This window comes from Limulus polyphemus, unplaced genomic scaffold (genome assembly GCF_000517525.1).
Source record: "Limulus polyphemus unplaced genomic scaffold, Limulus_polyphemus-2.1.2 Scaffold1813, whole genome shotgun sequence".
Taxonomy (NCBI): Eukaryota; Metazoa; Arthropoda; class Merostomata; order Xiphosura; family Limulidae; genus Limulus; species Limulus polyphemus.
Window position 1 is genome coordinate 41,696 of NW_013667423.1, and position 19,990 is coordinate 61,685.

Here is a 19,990-nt window from a genome sequence, read left to right on the forward strand (position 1 = left end):
TTGTTATGCAGCCCGCGCTCGTCATTCTCTCAGTTATCTAGCCCGCTGTGAAAAAAGTTTGGTGACCCCTGCTTTAGAACATTATTTGGTGAGTCTGTTTTAACTTTAAGAGCAGAATCATAACAACCAGTTAGATGATAGAAACCTAATTCTGTCTACCTTGGCAGAGCCTGACAATTATTTCTGATATTAAAAGTTAAAAAAAAGCTAACCCTGTCTACTTTCTTTAAAAGAAAACTAGCTAACGTATCCTATAACATTGTTGTTAAGACTCTGTTTAGGCAAACTCTAACTCCTAACTAGTTCTTACGAATCTGCTCTTCCTGTTAAAGCACAGTCACCAAACTTTGTTTTCGACTAAGTGCTTTTTTTCCTGTATACTGTAAATATACAACATTTATGTGAGTAGAAGGCTACGAATAAAATAAATATATGCATTTTCTTAAAATATACAGATTTGAATCCTTGAACGGTGATTAGAACTTGAAGCTTTTACCGTATTCTTCTTGGTAAAAGTGAATTTTTTTATTCGGTGCAATCTTAATCTATTTTTCTATACATCTAAAAAAAGAGACGCGATTATCACTAAAATAAAGGTAACGTGAAAAAAGGGGGATTACAGTGTAGCGGAGCAGTTTTTTTAACCAGATGTGTTCATAGTGCGAGAGGAATGCATTAGCTAAAGTAGATCCCAATGGGGATCGTGCCGCGCTATCTATCTGTTCATACAAGGAATGAATGAAAAGAAAATCCGAATAATAATAATATAGTAAGGCTTTAACTCTATTTTGAATGTACACTCATAAATATCACCACGCAAAGTTTCTAATCTATATTTTACGACCTCTTACAACTAATGACTTCACTATCCTTGCGATTCCATCAGTTTTACTCGTAAATTAAGTCAACTAAACTCTTTTGACAAGCTAGTTTTGACATGGAATTCTCATTTACGAATATTCCTTTGGACGAAACTATTAACATCTGCTTATCCAAACTGTTAGATCATGACATTTACATTAATGGTCTACACAAAATAGAGTTTAGAGCCGTATTAGAACTTTTTGTCAAATATTCACATTTCTTTTTCAATAACACCCTCCATGAAAATAGATAGCGTATTACAATAATAATATTTTTCTTAATGTTTTAAAAAATGAATGGTCAATATGAAATAGTTCTCGATCTCGGGCTTTTGTTATTTGCTTATTCCTATCATACTTAAAGAAACTTCACTGTTTACTGACATATAACATTCTGTTTAATTCAGTAAAGAAACATTCCAAGTCAGTACAGCATGTACTGTTTGTCAAAGTTGACTACACCCACACCAGATACGATAGCAGCGTATACAAATATTATTATTATTACATCAATTTTTTTGACTGAAAGGAACAATATTTTTGAAATTTTACACACGAGAATATGAATACATCATACTATGTCAACTTAATTTATGTTTTAAATGTTTCAAGAACACTAGAATCAAATATTCGATAATAAATACATCATCAACACATTCGAAGGATTCTGTGCAAGTACTTGGTTTTAAATGTATATATAAAATCCCCCCCTTCCCAGTGGCTGAGCGATAAACCTACAGACTTACAACGCTAAAAATTAGGTTTTGACACCAGTGGTGGGCAAAGTACAAAAGTCATTTGTGAAGCTTTGTTCTTAACAAAACAATCGATCAACAACGAAATTTATAAAATATAATTGAACATATTTAATTGCTTTCAATTATATATGAAATAATAATAATGAATGAATCAATAATAAGTTTCACGACAGGTAGCGCTTGTTTTCTTTAGGTGGTGTACTATTTGGTGATTGTGTGTTACGGTTTGTATATAATAATACAGTAATAGTTATACAACATTAACAGCCGGTATGATATTTATCTCTCTTTTAGTCTCAATACATGTTTTATTTTTAACACATTTTCTTTGTTAGTGTTAAGTGAATTGTTCCTAAATTCTGTTCCACTACCCTAATCTCCACGGCTCAGTTGACCTGGTTTTTAAAGATAGTAGTTATTATTACTATTAGTACAAAAATCATGGTCAGATCGCTGATCAGTTTCCTTGTCCAATGTAAATGAATAAACGCAAGAAATACTGAACGTAATTTGTATTTTATTAAGTTGAGAGAGAGCAGCAACTAACTTTTTTCTTCATCTGAGAACGCATAGCCTAAAATTCATAGTTGGAATATGTTTTTACCACGTTTTACATTTAACTGGACTGGGGATTTATTTTTAAATACCCCATGCTGGTTAGGCTATTTTTAACTCAAAGTTTGGATTATGTGACACCGTTTGTAGACATAAAATAGTTGTGTATTATTATTTTACATGATTTTTTAATTGTGAATTGTCTAACATGGTTACAACAAAATTTGTGAAAATTATTTTGTTTCCAGTGATTTATAAATTATTATATATTTATTCATTAAGTACTATATAAAAAAAACACTCTTATTTATATTATGATTGGACAATGTAATGATAAATCACTGTTTTCCATCTGTAATCAGTGACATGTTATCCATATGTTAAAGTATTCTGCTGCCAATGGATTCAAGACACTTTAATCAATATGATGGATTTGGCATTCAGGCTCTAGACCTACAGAATGAAAACATTTATAAAAGCAAAGCTAGGGCCCATATTTTGGATTAAAGATGAGCATAACAAGTTTCATTATGCAACAAGAAATTTTCCATTGATTTTATCTTTTAAGCAGAAAGAAATATGTATACAACTAATATTAAACTTATTTTTACATTTGAAGCTATATAGCTGCCATGCTTCAAAGATTCTCATTTTTAAATGAGAACTAACAGCTCATGAATACTAATTGTGTAACACTCAAGCACTGATTTTTGAAAATTCAGTGGGCCTGAAAAATGTTAAACTTTTAAAGTACATGTAAAGATTTGATAGTAAATAATAATTTGAGGAGATAGGTAGGTATTTAAAAATTAGCAGAAAATTCATCTTTTTTTCATTTTATGTTGATTGAAACATTCATATCCCATAACATTATCTAACTTTTTGACTTTGCAAGTGTAATATTTTCACTATTAATCTTGCTTTGAACTGTATTGAACTTATGATAATAATCTGTTGACTTTTGATTTCTACAGAAATATTGAATACAAGTCTCAAGAGGTTATAATTTCATTGAACAAGTCATTGGTTAGGCCACATTTGGATAATTGTGTTAAATCTTAGAAAAGTCATTGAATTATTGGAAAGGATTTGGAGAAGGGTTACTAGGATGGAGGTGTTATCATATAAGGAGACGTTGAAATCTCTCCAATTGTTTTCTCTTAAAAAAAAAAAAGAGGGGGGACCTTACTGAAGTGTTTAAGATTGTAAAGGGAATTGATAGTTACATGCATCATTTTTTTCATATTTAACAGTGAGAATAGTAGGACTAGGGGACAGAAATATAAATTTTGGCAGGATAGAAGTCATCTTTAGCTGAGACAGTTTTATTTTTCTAACAGGGTGGTTTGCTTTTGAAATGAGATGTTGTGGGGGCAGTAAATTTAAGTGAGTTTAATAGAAAGCTTGATAAGTATTTGAATGATAAGGGCTGGCTTTAAGATTTAAAAAAAAACATTTATTAATAGTTTTAGTTTAGTTTAGAGGATGGGACAGCTGAGATGGACCAACAGGTTACATGTTGTCCCAAAACATTATGTTATCTTATAAAACCAGTTTAGTAATTACCAAGACATAACACCAGATAAAATTATAATTTTGAAAAGTAATTAAGAGTTTAGAAATTAAGCCAATAGTCAAAACACTTTAACATATGGAAAAAAGTAGATCACCTTTTCCAATATTTAAGATTAGATTTGAAAACATTAGTTGAGTCAGGCCAACAAACAAGACATTTTACATTAATATGTGGAATACAGGGAGTAATCTTTCTCCATAACCATGATTAAACTTGAAAGCATTAGTTATTAAGAAATAACTAATGAGAACATTCATATTAAATATCTAGATTGCCTGATGATTCTAAGTTATCTAAGGTTGTTTTCTTTGAACATAGTTGGCACTGTTTTTCAGAGTATATTATTATGTAATTTTAAAAAAGTTCCAAAACTTTTATAAGTTTGAGCTTACTATAAACTGATGTTTATATCAGCTGCAATCAACAACTAACAGGTTTTTAAGTCAATATGCTGATCAGTGTGAACCTAATACATCTTGTTTGTTGTTACAAAAAATGTTTTTTTATGTTAGTCTAAAAAAGTTGGTGCTTGTATGCATGTGTAAACAGATACATCAATTTAAGTACCATTTACTATGATTCCTTAATTAGAATCTGCTGTGACTACTTAGCGTACATTTGTTTTGTGATTGAAAGTAATAAACTTTAATTAACGAGTCTGGAGGCTATCATTCATATAAAAGTTTGTTTAAGGAGTATTTTTTTATACATTTATGTGAATTTTTTGGTACTTTAGTGTTTTTATTTTATTTTACAGGCAATTTGCAGATGTGTGTGAATATACTAAAGATGACTCATTTCTTTATAATTACAATCTTTGTGTATATGAACTATCAGTACATCAAAGCAGAGAGAACTACAAATTTGTATCATACTGTGGATTTGAAAATGCCTGATGTTCAACCACTGATGGTATGCATTTTATAAAATATATTGGAGCTGGTTGTTTTCTGCTGTTGGATGTTAAACTTTTTAGACATTCTAGAATGTAAGAAAGATTAATGTGATAGTAGTCTATTATAATTTCTGAGGTCACACCTTCAGTAGCCAAAATAAACAAGCAAACCCAATTATAGTTTTTTGCATCCATATACCTATCCAAAAAAATGTTTAAAGTAATTTAAACACACTGTAGACTACATAAACAAGCAAACCATTTGACAGTTACATAATTCCAAGAAATAATTTTGCCAAAGAACATATCTGGATCTATTATACACCTTTTCATTTCAACACTTAACCACTCACAGGAAGATTACTCAACAACAGTGTAACCAATAAAATAGCATCTAGAGAAAGTCATGAATAAAATATTTTAACCAGTTAGTATTTGTTAATGAGATAAATAGAATTCCTCCCTTTTTTACTTGTGTATTTTGACTTTAATGGATGTTAAGTCATTTTGTTCTATTGCAAGTTGTGAAGTATGACTACATTGTTACTTTGATGTTATAATCCTTTACAAAATATCAAGGTTCAAAGCTAATTGGCTGAGGGAAGTTATTGCTATTAACATATTAGCTCCTTTAGGTACCAAAAATCTCCACTATGCCTAAATTAAATCTATTCTTTCAAGTTATATCACTTTTTTAAGTTTAGCTAGGTAAATGATGAAGTATGTCACAAGGTGGAGTTGTATATTAATTTATATAAGGAAGTTTGTTTGTATACGTACTTTTTTCCATTTTCTTTCATACAACATCTTGAGAATATGTAATTATCTAGCTAAGTGTAACACTTGGGGCTTCTCAATCTCTAGTATTAGTTTACATTAAGTAGCAGAATTATAGCCTTCTTGGTGTCAGTAGGCAGTTTATTGTAAATTGATTTATAGTCATCTATTTCTGAGGAAATAAATGGCCACAAATCTGTTACTTTCCAATATAAAAAAAAAATCATAACTAAACTTAGCCCAAAGAAATTAACTTTTTAAAACCTACAGTATCTACCTGTATCTTCAGTGGCTCAGCGGTAAGTATATAAGCTTATAACACTAAAAAATTGCACAGAGAGCCCATTGTGTAACTTTGTGTCTAAATACAAACAAAACCTACCTGTATACATCAACTTTATCTCAAGCAAAATAATAAGTTAATATGAGGTAAAGAACAAACATAGATTGAGTTATTGCATTGTTATTAATTATATCTAATAAATTGGTTAACTTTGGTAATGACACACAATCACAAATGTATGTGTCTTGTACATACGTAAAGTGTGACAATATTTCATTACGTCTTTTAATGATAACACAATTCAGTGATTGTTTTTTATGCATATATAGATGGATGACTACATTTGTACAGCAATGGAGCTTAATTTTGGAACAGAATATATTGGTATGTTGTCATACAGTATTGTATATTTCTTCTTTTAGTATCGAATTATTGTACGGACTTAGCAACAATACATTATGCACACACATACACTCTATTGTAAATATAAAATCCTATTAATAGTAATTTCAGTTAAAAATCTGTCTGTTTGAAACCAATGTCCTGAATTTAAGATTATTATTCTGGAATATTCTGAACAAATTAAGTTTTTGAGCAGATTTTTGTAACCATATAAAACCTTTCTTCTTTTGCAGAATTTTAAATATTTGTGTGTGAAAGTTTTGTTTAGTTTAGCTTTGTATTTACAGAAATGCAAAGACTCTCTCACTAAGCATGCGCTATGAAATTTTACCCCTTGTCATGCCCTTATGGCCCAAACTGTGTATCTTGCTTCTTTTATGTTCAATCAGTTTCAACCTTAATTACTTCATGCATTACACATGTAAAGTCATGTGGTCATGGAAATGTCATTTGTAGGAAAACTTCTCAGTCTCTCCCATTGACTTGATTATTTTCTGGTTATCCATTCATTTGCTTATCAATAGTTGTTTTTTTTTGTCTGTCTGTAGATTTTCAAGATTTGTGTATCTGCACTAATGCATTTTCTATCACAATATATATATATATATTTGTTTTTTCATTCAAGTACTTGGAATGTACTAGTCTTCATATTTAATTTTTAAAATACACCATTTAGCTTCATTAATAGAAATATTTCCTTGGGATCCATGCCCCCATACTACTTTAGAGAAGCATGATTATTCTGTGCATTCATGTCTTTGCTGTGCGATTAGGCATACACACAAATCTTCCTCTTTGGTGTGTCTGTATACATGCTACCTGAAGCCCACTTGTTGGCATTAGTCGACAGATTCAATGCAGTGTTATAGAAGCTACTAAACTGTATAAAGTTTATACATTTTTTTGCATCTTCATTGTTTATCAGTGTTTTATTGAAATTTTAAAGTTTGTAAAATCATTTAGAAAAGCTAAGCCTAATATTATATTTTGTCACACATTTTGATAAAGAAGTCCTTCTTTAGTTGTTCCATACTACGAACAATGAAGCCTTTTACTCAATACTAGAGCTCATCCAACTGAATTTATGATACAGAATAATTGTTTTTATTTGCACTCCCTTAGCTTATCAGTTTTTTATAGATCAATTCAACTTTTTCTTAAATATCAAAATTAACATTAAATTTTGTCACATATTTGTACTGAGAGTAAGTTTATACTTTCCATACTCCAGTAGTTCTATACTGCTACCAATTAAGCCTTTTATTCAATACTAGAATTCATCAGACCAGTAGATTTATAGCATATAGTTTATACAACAAAAAGAAATTAGAAAAAAATGTGAAAGAAACCCATATTGGGCAACAAAAGAAGGATATAATCAAATTATTACCAATCTTATTGTGATGTAATATCATCTTTTTACAACTTGCAAATCATATTTTGTCATTAGAAACACGATATATGAGGTCGATAAAATAGTCAAATTTAGAAATAATTATGTATATTAGTCTGTGTAAAGAAATGTAGCTGAAATATTCTGATTAATTTCAGAGAGTAAATCTAAACTAAAAACTTCTAGTTGTGTACGTGCATATGTTGTTATATTTTTTATAGTTGAATATGAGCCACATGCAGAAGCTTCCAGAAGTCATCACATGTTGTTGTTTGGATGTTTAGACATGAATGAAAATAGGCTATACCCTAGAACATGGTATGATAATTACTTTGTGTAATGAAAATAAATTCCATTCTTAAATATTGCATCGTAAATTTTTTTGTGCTCTATTCTAGTTCAAGTTGCAAAAAAGTTGAAAATGTTTACCATTATACTAAATTCAAACCTTTTGAATTTAAATAATGACACTATTAACAAAGTCAAAATGATATTGTTTGCAACAGTTCAGATTTGAATGTTCTAATTGGCTTTAGACCTGATATTATTTTTAAATAGGTACACTTTCAAAAAGTGCACCTACTTGTATTTGCTACTGTTAAAATCCATTTTTATTTTAGGAGATGTTCTCATTCAAACTTGTGCCCTGGTATGAGCATTTTGTATGCCTGGGCCAAAAATGCTCCGACAGTTATCCTTCCTTCAGGTACTTCTTCATTAAAACTAGATACTTATTATCTGTTTGGACTTTTATCATAGAAACTATGTGATTAGAATACCATTCACATAATGAAGTTGTAAGAGAAGATGTTTACTGACTATTCTGGATTTACTTAACTTTGCATAAATACCAAGTGTTTGCTATGATTGATGTAGAGAAAAACAGGGAATATCAAATGAGAACTGAAAACAAAAGGTATTAATAATACTTGATGTATTAATAAAATAATATGGATAAGGCAGTAAATCATCACTCGGTATCATGAATATGCATAATAGAAGTTATTAGCAATAAATTATTTAGTCCTAACAACAGTTTGTCGTGCAAATTAAACAAAGTCACTAACTGACTCAAAGTAAACATTTTAAAGAAAAGTAAAGCAGTTTGATTTTTAGGTAATTAGATCTTACAAATGTATGCAAAGCTGTCAACGTTTTAGTAACATGTATCATATAAAGTGCTTGTTTTCTGATGTATTTTTTTTTCTATATTTTCAAGAACGATCTTCAATTCATTTGAAGTAAAGTGTTTCTTTCTAAACATCTTATTAACATTTTATTTAAAGACTTCTATAAGGATTATCATTTAGCTGGATTTAAGTTGGCTATTGGGTATCAAGGTGATTAATTTTGTATTTATATATTTATACACAGCAGATATAAGGTTGAAATTAATTTTTTTTTTATTATCTGTCTTTTGTAGGTGTCGGGTTCCGTGTCGGAGCTGACACTACAGTTAAATACCTGGTTTTACAGATGCACTATGCTCATCTTCTCCCATGTCAGTAGCTTCACACTTTATTAGTTATTTTACACTAAATCGTATTGATTGTTTGAACTACTATATTTGAAATTGGTATATATATATTTTTTATATGGTTTTTATACCACCACTGTGTAATTCAGAATGATTACATATAATCTGATTCACTATTTCAAATATGATTTAACTTAGGATTAAAACATTTCTTGTTTTACAGCTGGAATTAAAGATTCAAGTGGAATTATTCTTCATTTAACAAAATCTCAGTAAGTTGAACACTTTGTTTAATAAATTTAAAAATACCCTGAGTAATTAAAAACATTTTATCACCCAGATAGTCAACCATTTTATAACGAACTTGAACTGATATATTAAATCTTACAGTCTGTATGTGTGTATTTATATACAGTTGCACATTGTATAAAGCTATATTTTGATGGTAGTTGGTTACAATGTGTCAGATAACACATTGTATAAGAATTCTAACATGATTCTTGTTTGCTAATATATTTAATGTCTGTTTGACTTCTTTCAGACAAAAATATATTGGTGGGATTCATATTTTGTATTCGAAACAGGCAGCAATTCCACCCTACCGACCAAGTAAGTATAGAAATTTTAAATATAAAATACATCATATTCATAAAGATATAAATGCAATTCTTTTTTTTTTCTCTGTTGTTCTTTTTGTTGGGGTTTTGTTTAATGAAATGAGCATGGTTTTTAAATTTTTCTCCAGAATGAATGAATCTTCCAACTAAATAATGATTGAAATTTTTGACTAATAGCTCATTCTTTTTTTAATTCATTCACTGTTACAGAAAAAACATTTGTCAAAGAGTCTTTTCACTGTACCATTTTATTTAGATATTTATAAAGATTTTAATTTTCGGAGCACTATATTTAACATTTTAAGGGCTTTACTTGGTTATAAAGATTACTGTGTTTTTTAATTTTTTCATCATTTAAAGTGTTTAGTATCTCACTTTTACAAGAAACAGAAGTTCTCAGCTAAACTTCAAATTTTTTATAATGTAAGAAATATTAGCATTTTAGATACCATGATATTTCTTGAGATACCCTTAATCGTGCCAGGAACAAAAACTGCTTGCTTAGGCCAATCCCTCTGTTTTAAAATAATTTTAAATGTGTTACAAAATGTATTGTATTTTGTATTCATATTAGTAGATACTTGATATAAATTTAGAATAATGATTTTGTTTCTCATTTAGTTTTAGAATCACATCAAAATTCAGAATTATGCACTCTCTATTATCACCATATTGTGTAATATCAGGGCTCTAAATTAACCCTTTATTAAGCCACATTTAGCCTGAATGGGCTAGTGACTGATAGATACAAAACATGACAGTTTGTTCTTGCCATTTTAAACATTTTGCAAAACTGTGTATGCTATATTAAAACCTATTTGAATATGCAAATTAGCAAGTTGCTTGACAACCACAGTTGATATAAAGTTGTGATGCAATGGTATGTATCTTAGCTACATTTTGACAGTGTTTGACAATTCGTAGGTAAGGTGATGCCACGGAAAATTCATTTATATTGGAAAGGGTATATAACAGCCCTTTCTGACACAAAATATTCATACATACATACATAATATTCCGGTAGGTACTGTTCCATTAAACCCCTGCAAATGGTAAGTTTTTACTGTATGAATACAATACTTATTAATATATTTAAAAAAATTTATTACGGACATTTACTATATGAATAAAATGTATATTTTTAAAAGATATTCAAATTAAGGGGGCATAATGGAAAAGTTAGTAAAATTGTGGAGTATAATGGAAAATTACCTTCAGGTCATGAAGAGGTGTTCTTACCAAGGATTTAGAATTTCTAAGATGGGATTATCACTTGTACTTAATGGAATTTGAAAACAAAGGAATATAGATTAACTTGAAGCACTAACATCATACAGACAGAAGTCTGCAACAAGTTATACCACAGCTGTGGTAAACAGTGTGTGACATCTTATGACAGGTGAGAATTTGTGAACATAGAGGTCAGTGGAAGAAAAAAACATTCACTTGTCCCAGTAGACAACATAATCAAGAAAGACCTACATTGGGAAAAGTGACACATGTCAGGTACATAAGATGCTTCCACATCATATCTATTCAACCATTGCATACCTCAAGCAGCTGGAGAATGAAACTGGTGTTCATACTATTCCATATGAAGACATTATACTGATCATACCAGATGCAGCATCTATGGTTTCTGTGCAATTGAATTGTTGAAGTAGGCACTGAAAAATTGTCATTCTTGTGCACTAGATGGATTATGGAAAGCATGCAGAGAAGAGTTTTCTGATTGGCTATTAATCACTTCCTTTTCTGATTTCAAAAATAAACAATTTGAGCATACTAACTATAGTGGTTGTAGTGTCTTCGAAACAACAAACTCAACAATATACTGATACTAATCCAAAGAGAATGAAAATTTTTATTTTCTGATTGTCTGTTGAATTATTTCCTTTTCTGATTTCAAAGGTAAACAGTTTTTTAAGCTGCTTTTGAGAAATTAAGAAAGAATCAAGTGTATATCAAAAAGTCAAAAATAAGACTAGTGTGTCAGGTTGGAAGTTAGTCAGAATGTATTTTTCACTTGTAGTGAGCTAGCATTAATGCCAACCCCTGAATATAGCTAACAGTCATATACTGTATGCATGAATACAACAAAAAGTTTCAGACAGTGATTTAAGTTGTTGTTTCTTATTGTTATTCATGGCATGACAAGTGAAATTACAGACACTGCAGCTGTTATAAACTACTACTTTGTATCGCACAGATGTGGAAAAGTTTAATATTTGTTTGGATCATCAGAAAAAGATCTTAAGTGAATGTGACTTGCATGAAATTTTGTGAAAAGCTTATAAGCTAATCCTACTTTTTGTCTAAGGAGTTCCCACATAGTTGTGAAAACATTTTGTATTTATTTTAAACCTGGAAACTTCTAAATAACTTTTTATCATATTCTGTAAGTTAGGACAAATTTGCATAGTTCTATATGTATATTTTTAACAGGATTTGATAAAATAGTAGTAATAGTGCTACTACTAAGTTATAAATGTTGGTTATTCGTTAGCTTGACCTCATTTCATCTTTGTATGTTCAAAAGCACTTTCGATAAATTAAAATCGAAATACATAATTATGAAAAATATGATAAAATCAAGAGATTTTCAACTCATCTATAAGTTTTATTAAATGTTTGTAAACTCCAAATTTAATTTAGATTTTTTTCTTTTTTAGTATACATGCTTTTTTTTTTTTACAGAATTTCATGTAGATGTGAATTGCAAGTTTCAAAGTAACCAAGTAATACACCCATTTGCTTTCCGAGTTCACGGACATAGTCTAGGTTTGGTGATCAGTGGATATATCTATGATTCACAAGCACAAACTTGGACATTGTTAGGGAAAGGAGATCCTCAGCAGCCTCAGGTAATATTGTATGTTGTATTAATTTGAGGTTGGGATAATCTCTAAAGTAATGAGTATTAGAACTATTTCTGAAATAACATTCCTGTCATTGTTACAAATTGTTCAAGAAAAAGTAAGGAAAAATATATAAAAAAAAAAATGTTTTCTAAGTGTTTCTCCCAAACTCATAATTTTTATGAAAATAACAGCAACAACAAACAGTTTTAACTCTTTTATATATGTGATTTATTAACCTAGCTAATATTTATGTCACTATAATTTTTTAGTAATTTCTGATACAATATCTTATCTCCTCTCACAAAAATATCTTTTCTCGACTAGCACTGCCATCTATCAGCACAAATTTTCAATGCACGCCACTAGTCTCCTACCTCCTGTTTCTGCATATCCACAGGTAAATGATTATGCAGCAGCTCTCCACCAATAGGAGCATGACACCACTCCTATCAAAAACAGTGCTCTCTTCACATCTGCACTTGTTAATCACTTCCAGATTGGCAATAGTCCTGTACAGACATGCTGGTTTTTACTCATGGAGTTGTCCATCATACTAATGAATTCATTTTTCTTTACTTTTTACTTAAATTTTTGCATTTTGGTATTGTGAAAGCTTGCTTTTTTTATTTTAAAATTTTCTTACTTTTTCAGGGGCCTTTTTTGTTAATGTAATGTGGATCTCACTCTGTGGCAAGTGGTGCCTGACCCTGTATACTTTTTTTTTAATTCACACTATTTATCCTGCGACCATGCTCAATGTCAATTACGTTGTAGCCCTTCCTACTGCATAACTTATGTACAATTCCAGATGCCACCAGGCTTTCATTGAATGACTCCGCCATGTCACAAATATATATATACTTGCAGTTTGCCCCTCAGCTGAGATGTTCCTCCTCCCTACCATCCTCTGGATGTACATTCCCAGTGTGTCTGGTGTTGGTTGGAGATGGTTCAGCTAAATTAGTCCTCACATGTATGCTGGCTGCTATCCCTTCTTCTACCGTGGACTGGATGACAAATGCCCACTGCCATCAGATTTTGGACTGGATATGCACCCCAGGTTTGCAGTCCCTCTTCCTAATGTTTGCTGAATGTTGGTTCCTGGCTGATCTGGTGTTGGTTGTAGCTGGTTGCAGCACACAACACATATTTTCCTGCTTATGTACAACCAGATATCCTCCTCCTACCACAGACTGGATGTATTATACCCATTACCGTCAGATTTTGGACCAGACACACCATCCTACCAGGCTTTCCACCTTCATACCATCTGCTGGATGTTGGTTCCCAGCAGACCTGGTGTTGGAAATGCATGCAAATGGAGACAGGTTTTATTACGGAAGTTCATCTTCCCTACTAATTCCTGTTTCGAGGTGAAGAGGTAGGTGATCCTCTACCTACCATGGAACTGATGTATCATTCCAGATACTGCCTGGTGTTGTATGAGGTCAAACTACCACTATGGTCTGTCATGCCCTAGCCGTTCAACACACTCCAGTTTTATACATTGGACATTCATATTTTGGGATTCCTTCATGTTTTTTCTGCCTTTTATGTTTACGACACTGTCATAATAGAGCAAAGAGTATACTTGGATCAGATTTGATGTGGTCTCTTTTTGAGGTGTGATGTTTTCCATTTTGGTTCCATACCTCCTGGTCTCTCTTTGGGCACTTCCTAATGTGGGATTCTAGCTATTTTGTGAGTGGAGGAAAGATATAGTGTTGGAAGTTAGGATTTTCCTACACCAAAAATGTATTTCCAATATATACTTATCTCCTCTCACATTTCCCACCCAGTCTCCCCACTTCCGATGATGTATGGTGTAGGTCTTCTGACCAAACTTGAAGTGATTAATGAGTGCAGATATGAAGAGGGTGTTGGTTACGTTAAGAGTGGTATCATGTTGCCGCACGATCACTTGCATGTGGATATGCAGAAGTGGGAAGTAGAAGACTAGTGATGTACTTTGAAAATTTATGCCAATAGAGGGCAGTGCTAGTTGACAAATGCTATTTTGTGAGAGGTATCTATCAGAAATACATTTTCAGTGAAGGAAAATGCTAACATATGTGCTAAGTAAATTTCTATATATTCACTAATTATCTTTGAAAAGTAAATAACATAATTTAGTTTCAATCAATATTAGTTCTGCAAAAGTTAGATTCATTTATAATGGTAAGAAGCATAAGAATACCTTTTATACTTACAAGAGTACTTGCATAAGATGCTTAGTTAAACAACACTGAACACACAATATCAGAGATTACTGTTATACGTGATAGTATCTTTTTTCTGATTGAGACAATTGCTTATACATATGCTGTTATAATGTCCTTTTGTGCTTTGCACAACAGTTCCTGCTTCTGTACGTATGTACGTACGTATAAAAGCTTATTCTTATTGAGAAAGAATAATCTTGTTTACTTATGAAGAACAAAATGATCATTTGTCTGTGCTGCATAAAATTTTTATTTTCTTCAAGAACATATCTTCACCAATTTCTTATATACTGCAATAGATTTTTAATAATTTATTCCCCAGGCAATAGAAAGTGCATATATTATGTGCTGCCCTCTAGGAATATAGACTATAAATGTTGAGGTTTAAAATTTGCAACAAATTTAAAATTATTTTAAGCATATATTTTATTCAATATTGAAAGTCTGTGAGGGTAGAAGAAATTTATTCTGTCTGTTTGTCTACCTTTAATGAAATTATTATGCATAATAACCAGTAGATTGTGTGTAATATAAATTATTATCTTTATACCAACATTTTAATTTATGATTTCAGTCATTTTATCCAACCAGTCATCTCTTAACTGTCAAACCCGGAGACATTCTGGTAAGTGTAAAGTTTGTTCATTAAATGTCTTTCTACTCATCGAAACTCTCACCTTGGATACCAACAAATAATGAGCAAACTGTTATAATTGAAGTCACAATCATACTGTTTGTACTTGTGAAAAGCTATGCATTCCTGTGTCAGATTGTAGATGATTTATGATCTAGGGTTGGGTGTGGTCTAGGTGTTAACATGACAGACTGTGAAACGGAGAGTCCATGGTTTACTTCTCATTTCCACAAAAAACAAATTGCGTGCTGCTTGAGCCATGAGTTCATTATAACAGTGATAGTCAAATCTCCTGTTAGATTAGAGTATCCAAAAAGTAGGTGGTGAATGTTGTTGTCAAGCTTCCTTTCCTCTGTGTTGAATAGTTTCATATGAAATTCTTTTGCATTCTATCTAGATTTATACTCTGTGCTGAGTTCGTCATCTGAAATATTATTTCCAAAAGTAGACAGACAGGTACAGTCCACGTGAAATTATTCAACATGTCAACACACTGGTCAAAAACTTCCTTTAAAAATCCTCCTTCTGTATAGTCTATCACTTCAAAATTAGGGATGGCTAGCAAAGATGGCCCTTGTTGTAACTCTTCATGAATATCCAAAACAAACATACATTTGCAATAGACGTTATCAAAACAAAAATTTCAAAGTTGATAGTTCCAGCAAGATGAGGTTTCATTTGTGCTCATTGTTTATGGACACCTGTTGATTAAGAAATATCCTCATACATTTTAACTGTGTGTAGATTTTTTTTTAAATATGAAAACCAATTCTATTTTTTATTAAATATTGAAGAGTTACATATGACAAAATGTAATTAAAAGATAATTTGAAGTGGTTTCAGTACTGTATAGAAAAGAGCTTACATGCTAAGGAATGCCAGAATCCTTTTTGGCAGAATGAAAAGTCAGAATTTTTTTCAAAAGAACTAAAACGTTCATAAGTGTCAAAACAAGATGCTAGGAGAACTCTTGAAGAATCCTTTTAATCATGTGAAGTTCACTGCAGGATGTTTCTTTTGTTTCATCATGTTGGTTAGTATAACCGGTTGTTTGCTGAACAGTTCTAACCGTGTCACATTATTCCTCAAGACATGCACTTCTTGTGTCATATGTTGTGATTTGTTTCTGACATTCATTTGTTAGTGCTAGCTACATTACTCTATTTATTTGTAATTGTTGTGTTTGCTCAACATTTTTTTATTTAACATTACAGTAACAGAATAAAACATTCATTATGATCCAGTAAAATTACAGATAGTGCATTTTGCTTTGTAATTGTTTTTGTTTTACCGATAATAGATGTTACAGCCATTATTGATTAGAGTTTATAATCATTTAGTATGAGCAGACTTTAATTTCACTGAGTTTTATTATCAAACTGTAGCCTAAAATCTGCTAACAGCAGTTCCTTTAAACTTCAAGTTCCTTAGATGGGATAGAAAATTATTATGATGGATTTGTTTATTCTAAATTAACAATGTAAATAAAACATGCCTTTGAAGTAATATTTTTTTTAGTATTTATTTAGTAGTATGTTATATGAAAAACAGTCATTAAAGTAAACCTTGAATCTAGTTATTATCAGTTTGTCTCTCAATAATTATGATATTTTTGTGTATATTTAGGCAGCAAGATGCACCTATAATTCAACTGGTGTTACTAAGAATGTATATATAGGGTAAGTCTGTCCCCACCCCCACCCCCCTGGCATGATTATTTGATATTTCTTTTAGCTCACATCTCATTTTTGTTTAGTAGAAGAAAGTCTGTGAGATACAAGCTGTGCCATATTGTTATTATGTATAAATCTGATTCATCTAGGCCAGAAATAGAAAAGGCCAGTGTTGATTTGCTGCATAGGTTTGCACTAATCACATTGGGTAAGAAAGGGCTTAAAAAGATGCTGGGATAAAAAAAAATAAAGCTCCGACACATAAGCACAAATTTAGATTTTTGTAAAAACTTACTATACCCTTCATTCCAAGCACACCAAAAATTACTGCTGTAAAATAAATGTAGTTTTGTGGTTAAAAATGTACCTATAAAATCATTAAGTATTCCGGCTTTTAATTCGACAGCTGATAAAAATTTTACTTGTACCTAATTCAAGTGACGAAATGTGCAACTTCTACATCATGTACTACACCAGAATTAAAAATGGACAATCATACGGTAAATGTGTTGATGTAGAAATACCTGAACTTAACCAGAACCTACCTGAAGGAAACGACATTCAGCTTCACACCGGTCTTTCCATGGAACAAAATATCCCAAGATCTGATCCTGAAACTTTCGTCCCATCTATAAGTTCATCAGACTATTTTCATGTTGATAAAAAAGACCAAGTGGTTGGTCCAAGCGACCATAGCACTCCTACAGGGGAGACTGTTATCAGTAAGTTATGAATTATTATCGTTATAAATATACTTTTCACTTATGGACCTATGAATAATTCAAAAAATTGGTGCAGCTAACACGTTTACATGGATACATGTTTTTTGTTGGTTCTTTTCTTTTGTAATTTTACTGACTAATATACTGTATTGTGTTGATTAGCTCTATTAAAAATATTTGGCATTTAATATTGACAGTGAAATTTAACACTACATGACGTTTTTATCATTTATAATTATTCTATATTGTTGGTATTTGGGATTTGATTACCTGTAATATACATTTTTCTAAGCTAATATAAATATTTACATTTTCTAGTTTTATAAGTTTTATCCGAGATTTAGTGGTGTCAGGTTTCTTTCCTATTTAATTTTGATGGTTCAAGGGTTTAAGTATTTAAAAATAAGTTGTGTTCCGATACAGTCTCACCTCCCCTTACACATAGCTGTCTTGATCTTCTTTCTGGTCTTTAAGCATTGCTGAAAAGATTTTCACACTCAGAGCACCAGTCTATATATCCCATCAATTTTGTGCCACTATTGAACATGTGCATAGCATGTGACTACTCTCAACCAATAGTATTGTGCCATCTATATTGGCGCAGCTAGTTCCCTCTGCTATTTCTGCTCAATCCTCACTTTTTTCAATTGGCACAGCATTGATTAGATATATTTTTTTTTTGCAGGTGGTTCCCATGTGCTTCTTTGCCATTTCAAATCTTTTTTTTTTCCAACAGTTTTATTTTTCTGCATTTGTTTCTTGTTACTGAATTATAAGAGATCTTAGTATGAATTTGCGATTCAATGTATTGACTACGAAAATTCCTGTTACAGTCGAAAACACAATGGGTACAACTTCCCAGGAATCGGGTTCAACTTTACCTGCAGAGGAGGTACAGGTCTTAATTTCTTCTTTTCAAATTGATAATGTTTTTGAAGAAGAATACAATAAAGTAGAAGACTATTTCAACTTTCTTTTTCCAGCACCTTCTTATTTTGGTCTGTCACACTCTACACCTCTTCAGGAGTTTTCCCCTTCCTTTTTTTTTTTTTTACAGTTAGTTAATCAGGTCATTGATCAACACATATTCTGGTTTTTGATGTATGCTCAAGACATGAGTGATTTAGCTAGTTTTCTTTTTCCTACCACATTGTTCACTTTGGTGGAGGTTTGTTCTTCTCCTCCTTTCTTCATATTGCTTCCAGTGGTTCTGTGGTAAGTTTTTCAACTTGTACACTTCACACATGCTCGATATACCCTTGTCAGGCACGGCTCAGATGCCCTTTGTATGACTCAGTCCTTCATTACACGTTGGAGATTTAAGTATTTCACATCATCGGTGCTCGAACTTTGGTAAGTTAGATATTTATGTGTCCTTTGCTGTCTAAGTTAACTTAAATGAATTGGGAGTTAGTTATTGTTTATTATTTTGTTTTTATAGGTAAGTTTTTTCATTTTGCACATTCGTTAATATTACATACCTTGTAGACTTGGTAAATCTTGAGGGTTTGTGAGTTCGATATTAATAAGTACTTTAATTAGATATGCTTAGATAGTGTGAAAATTACATATCATTGTTACTAGTCATATCTAATTCATTGTTCTATCTGACAATTATCTTTTGTTGCTATTGTTAAATATGTGCCTTATAATCCTAATTATCATAATTGTTGGCCTTACTTATGTGTCCTTTGTTGTCTAAGTTAACTTAGATGAATTGTAAGTTAGATATTGTTTATAACTTTTTTTTCTGAGTAATTATTGTCGGATTGCACATTCGTTATTGTAATATACTTTGTGGACTAGGTATGTTTAGATAGCTTGTACATTACATATCATTACTACCAGTAACATCTAATTCATTGTTCTATCTGGATAAATTTTTTGTCATCGTTAACTATGTGCTTTATAATCCTACTTTTCATCAGTGTAGGACTTAATTTTATTTTTTTTTGCTTTTCTACATCACTGATGTGTTATTTTCTTTCCTGTTTGTAGGGCTGAGGTTTGCTTAGGCTCCTTTTCCTACATTCTTGGTACTAGAAACCATATTTACTGTTTGGACTATCCTGAGCTCTTTAAAAGTTTTGTCAGGTGGTATGAGCTCTTGCCCAACATCTTCATTTGATGGGTCTTCACACTCATCTTTACATGGTTGACTGGCTACTGTTTGCTTCTTCCCATTTACAGTCGAAAGACCATACTCTTCTGCTCCTACAAGAAGCAGCAATGGTAGGATTCTTGATGAAAGGGGGAAAGTCTGTTCTTACCCCCAGTCAATT

The 19,990-nt window shown here is 31.3% G+C and overlaps 1 protein-coding gene across 2 annotated transcripts in view; it reads left to right on the forward strand.

The window, feature by feature from the left end:
• Positions 1–1,794: 1,794 nt before the first annotated feature.
• The window catches only part of LOC106465021 (peptidyl-glycine alpha-amidating monooxygenase-like), a 39,196-nt gene continuing 21,000 nt past the window's right edge, over positions 1,795–19,990 (forward strand). The window contains exons 1-12 of one of the 2 annotated variants that reach the window (XM_013925210.2): positions 1,795–1,845; positions 4,510–4,664; positions 6,037–6,091; positions 7,724–7,820; positions 8,123–8,208; positions 8,926–9,003; positions 9,203–9,251; positions 9,521–9,588; positions 12,294–12,460; positions 15,254–15,304; positions 16,940–16,993; positions 17,414–17,708. In XM_013925210.2, the coding sequence (XP_013780664.1) occupies positions 4,521–4,664; positions 6,037–6,091; positions 7,724–7,820; positions 8,123–8,208; positions 8,926–9,003; positions 9,203–9,251; positions 9,521–9,588; positions 12,294–12,460; positions 15,254–15,304; positions 16,940–16,993; positions 17,414–17,708 (1,144 nt within the window). In that variant the 5' untranslated portion in view covers positions 1,795–1,845; positions 4,510–4,520. Of the gene's footprint in view, positions 1,892–4,509; positions 4,665–6,036; positions 6,092–7,723; positions 7,821–8,122; positions 8,209–8,925; positions 9,004–9,202; positions 9,252–9,520; positions 9,589–12,293; positions 12,461–15,253; positions 15,305–16,939; positions 16,994–17,413; positions 17,709–19,990 lie in introns of both variants that reach the window. The other variant, XM_022392841.1, reaches the window with a different exon arrangement.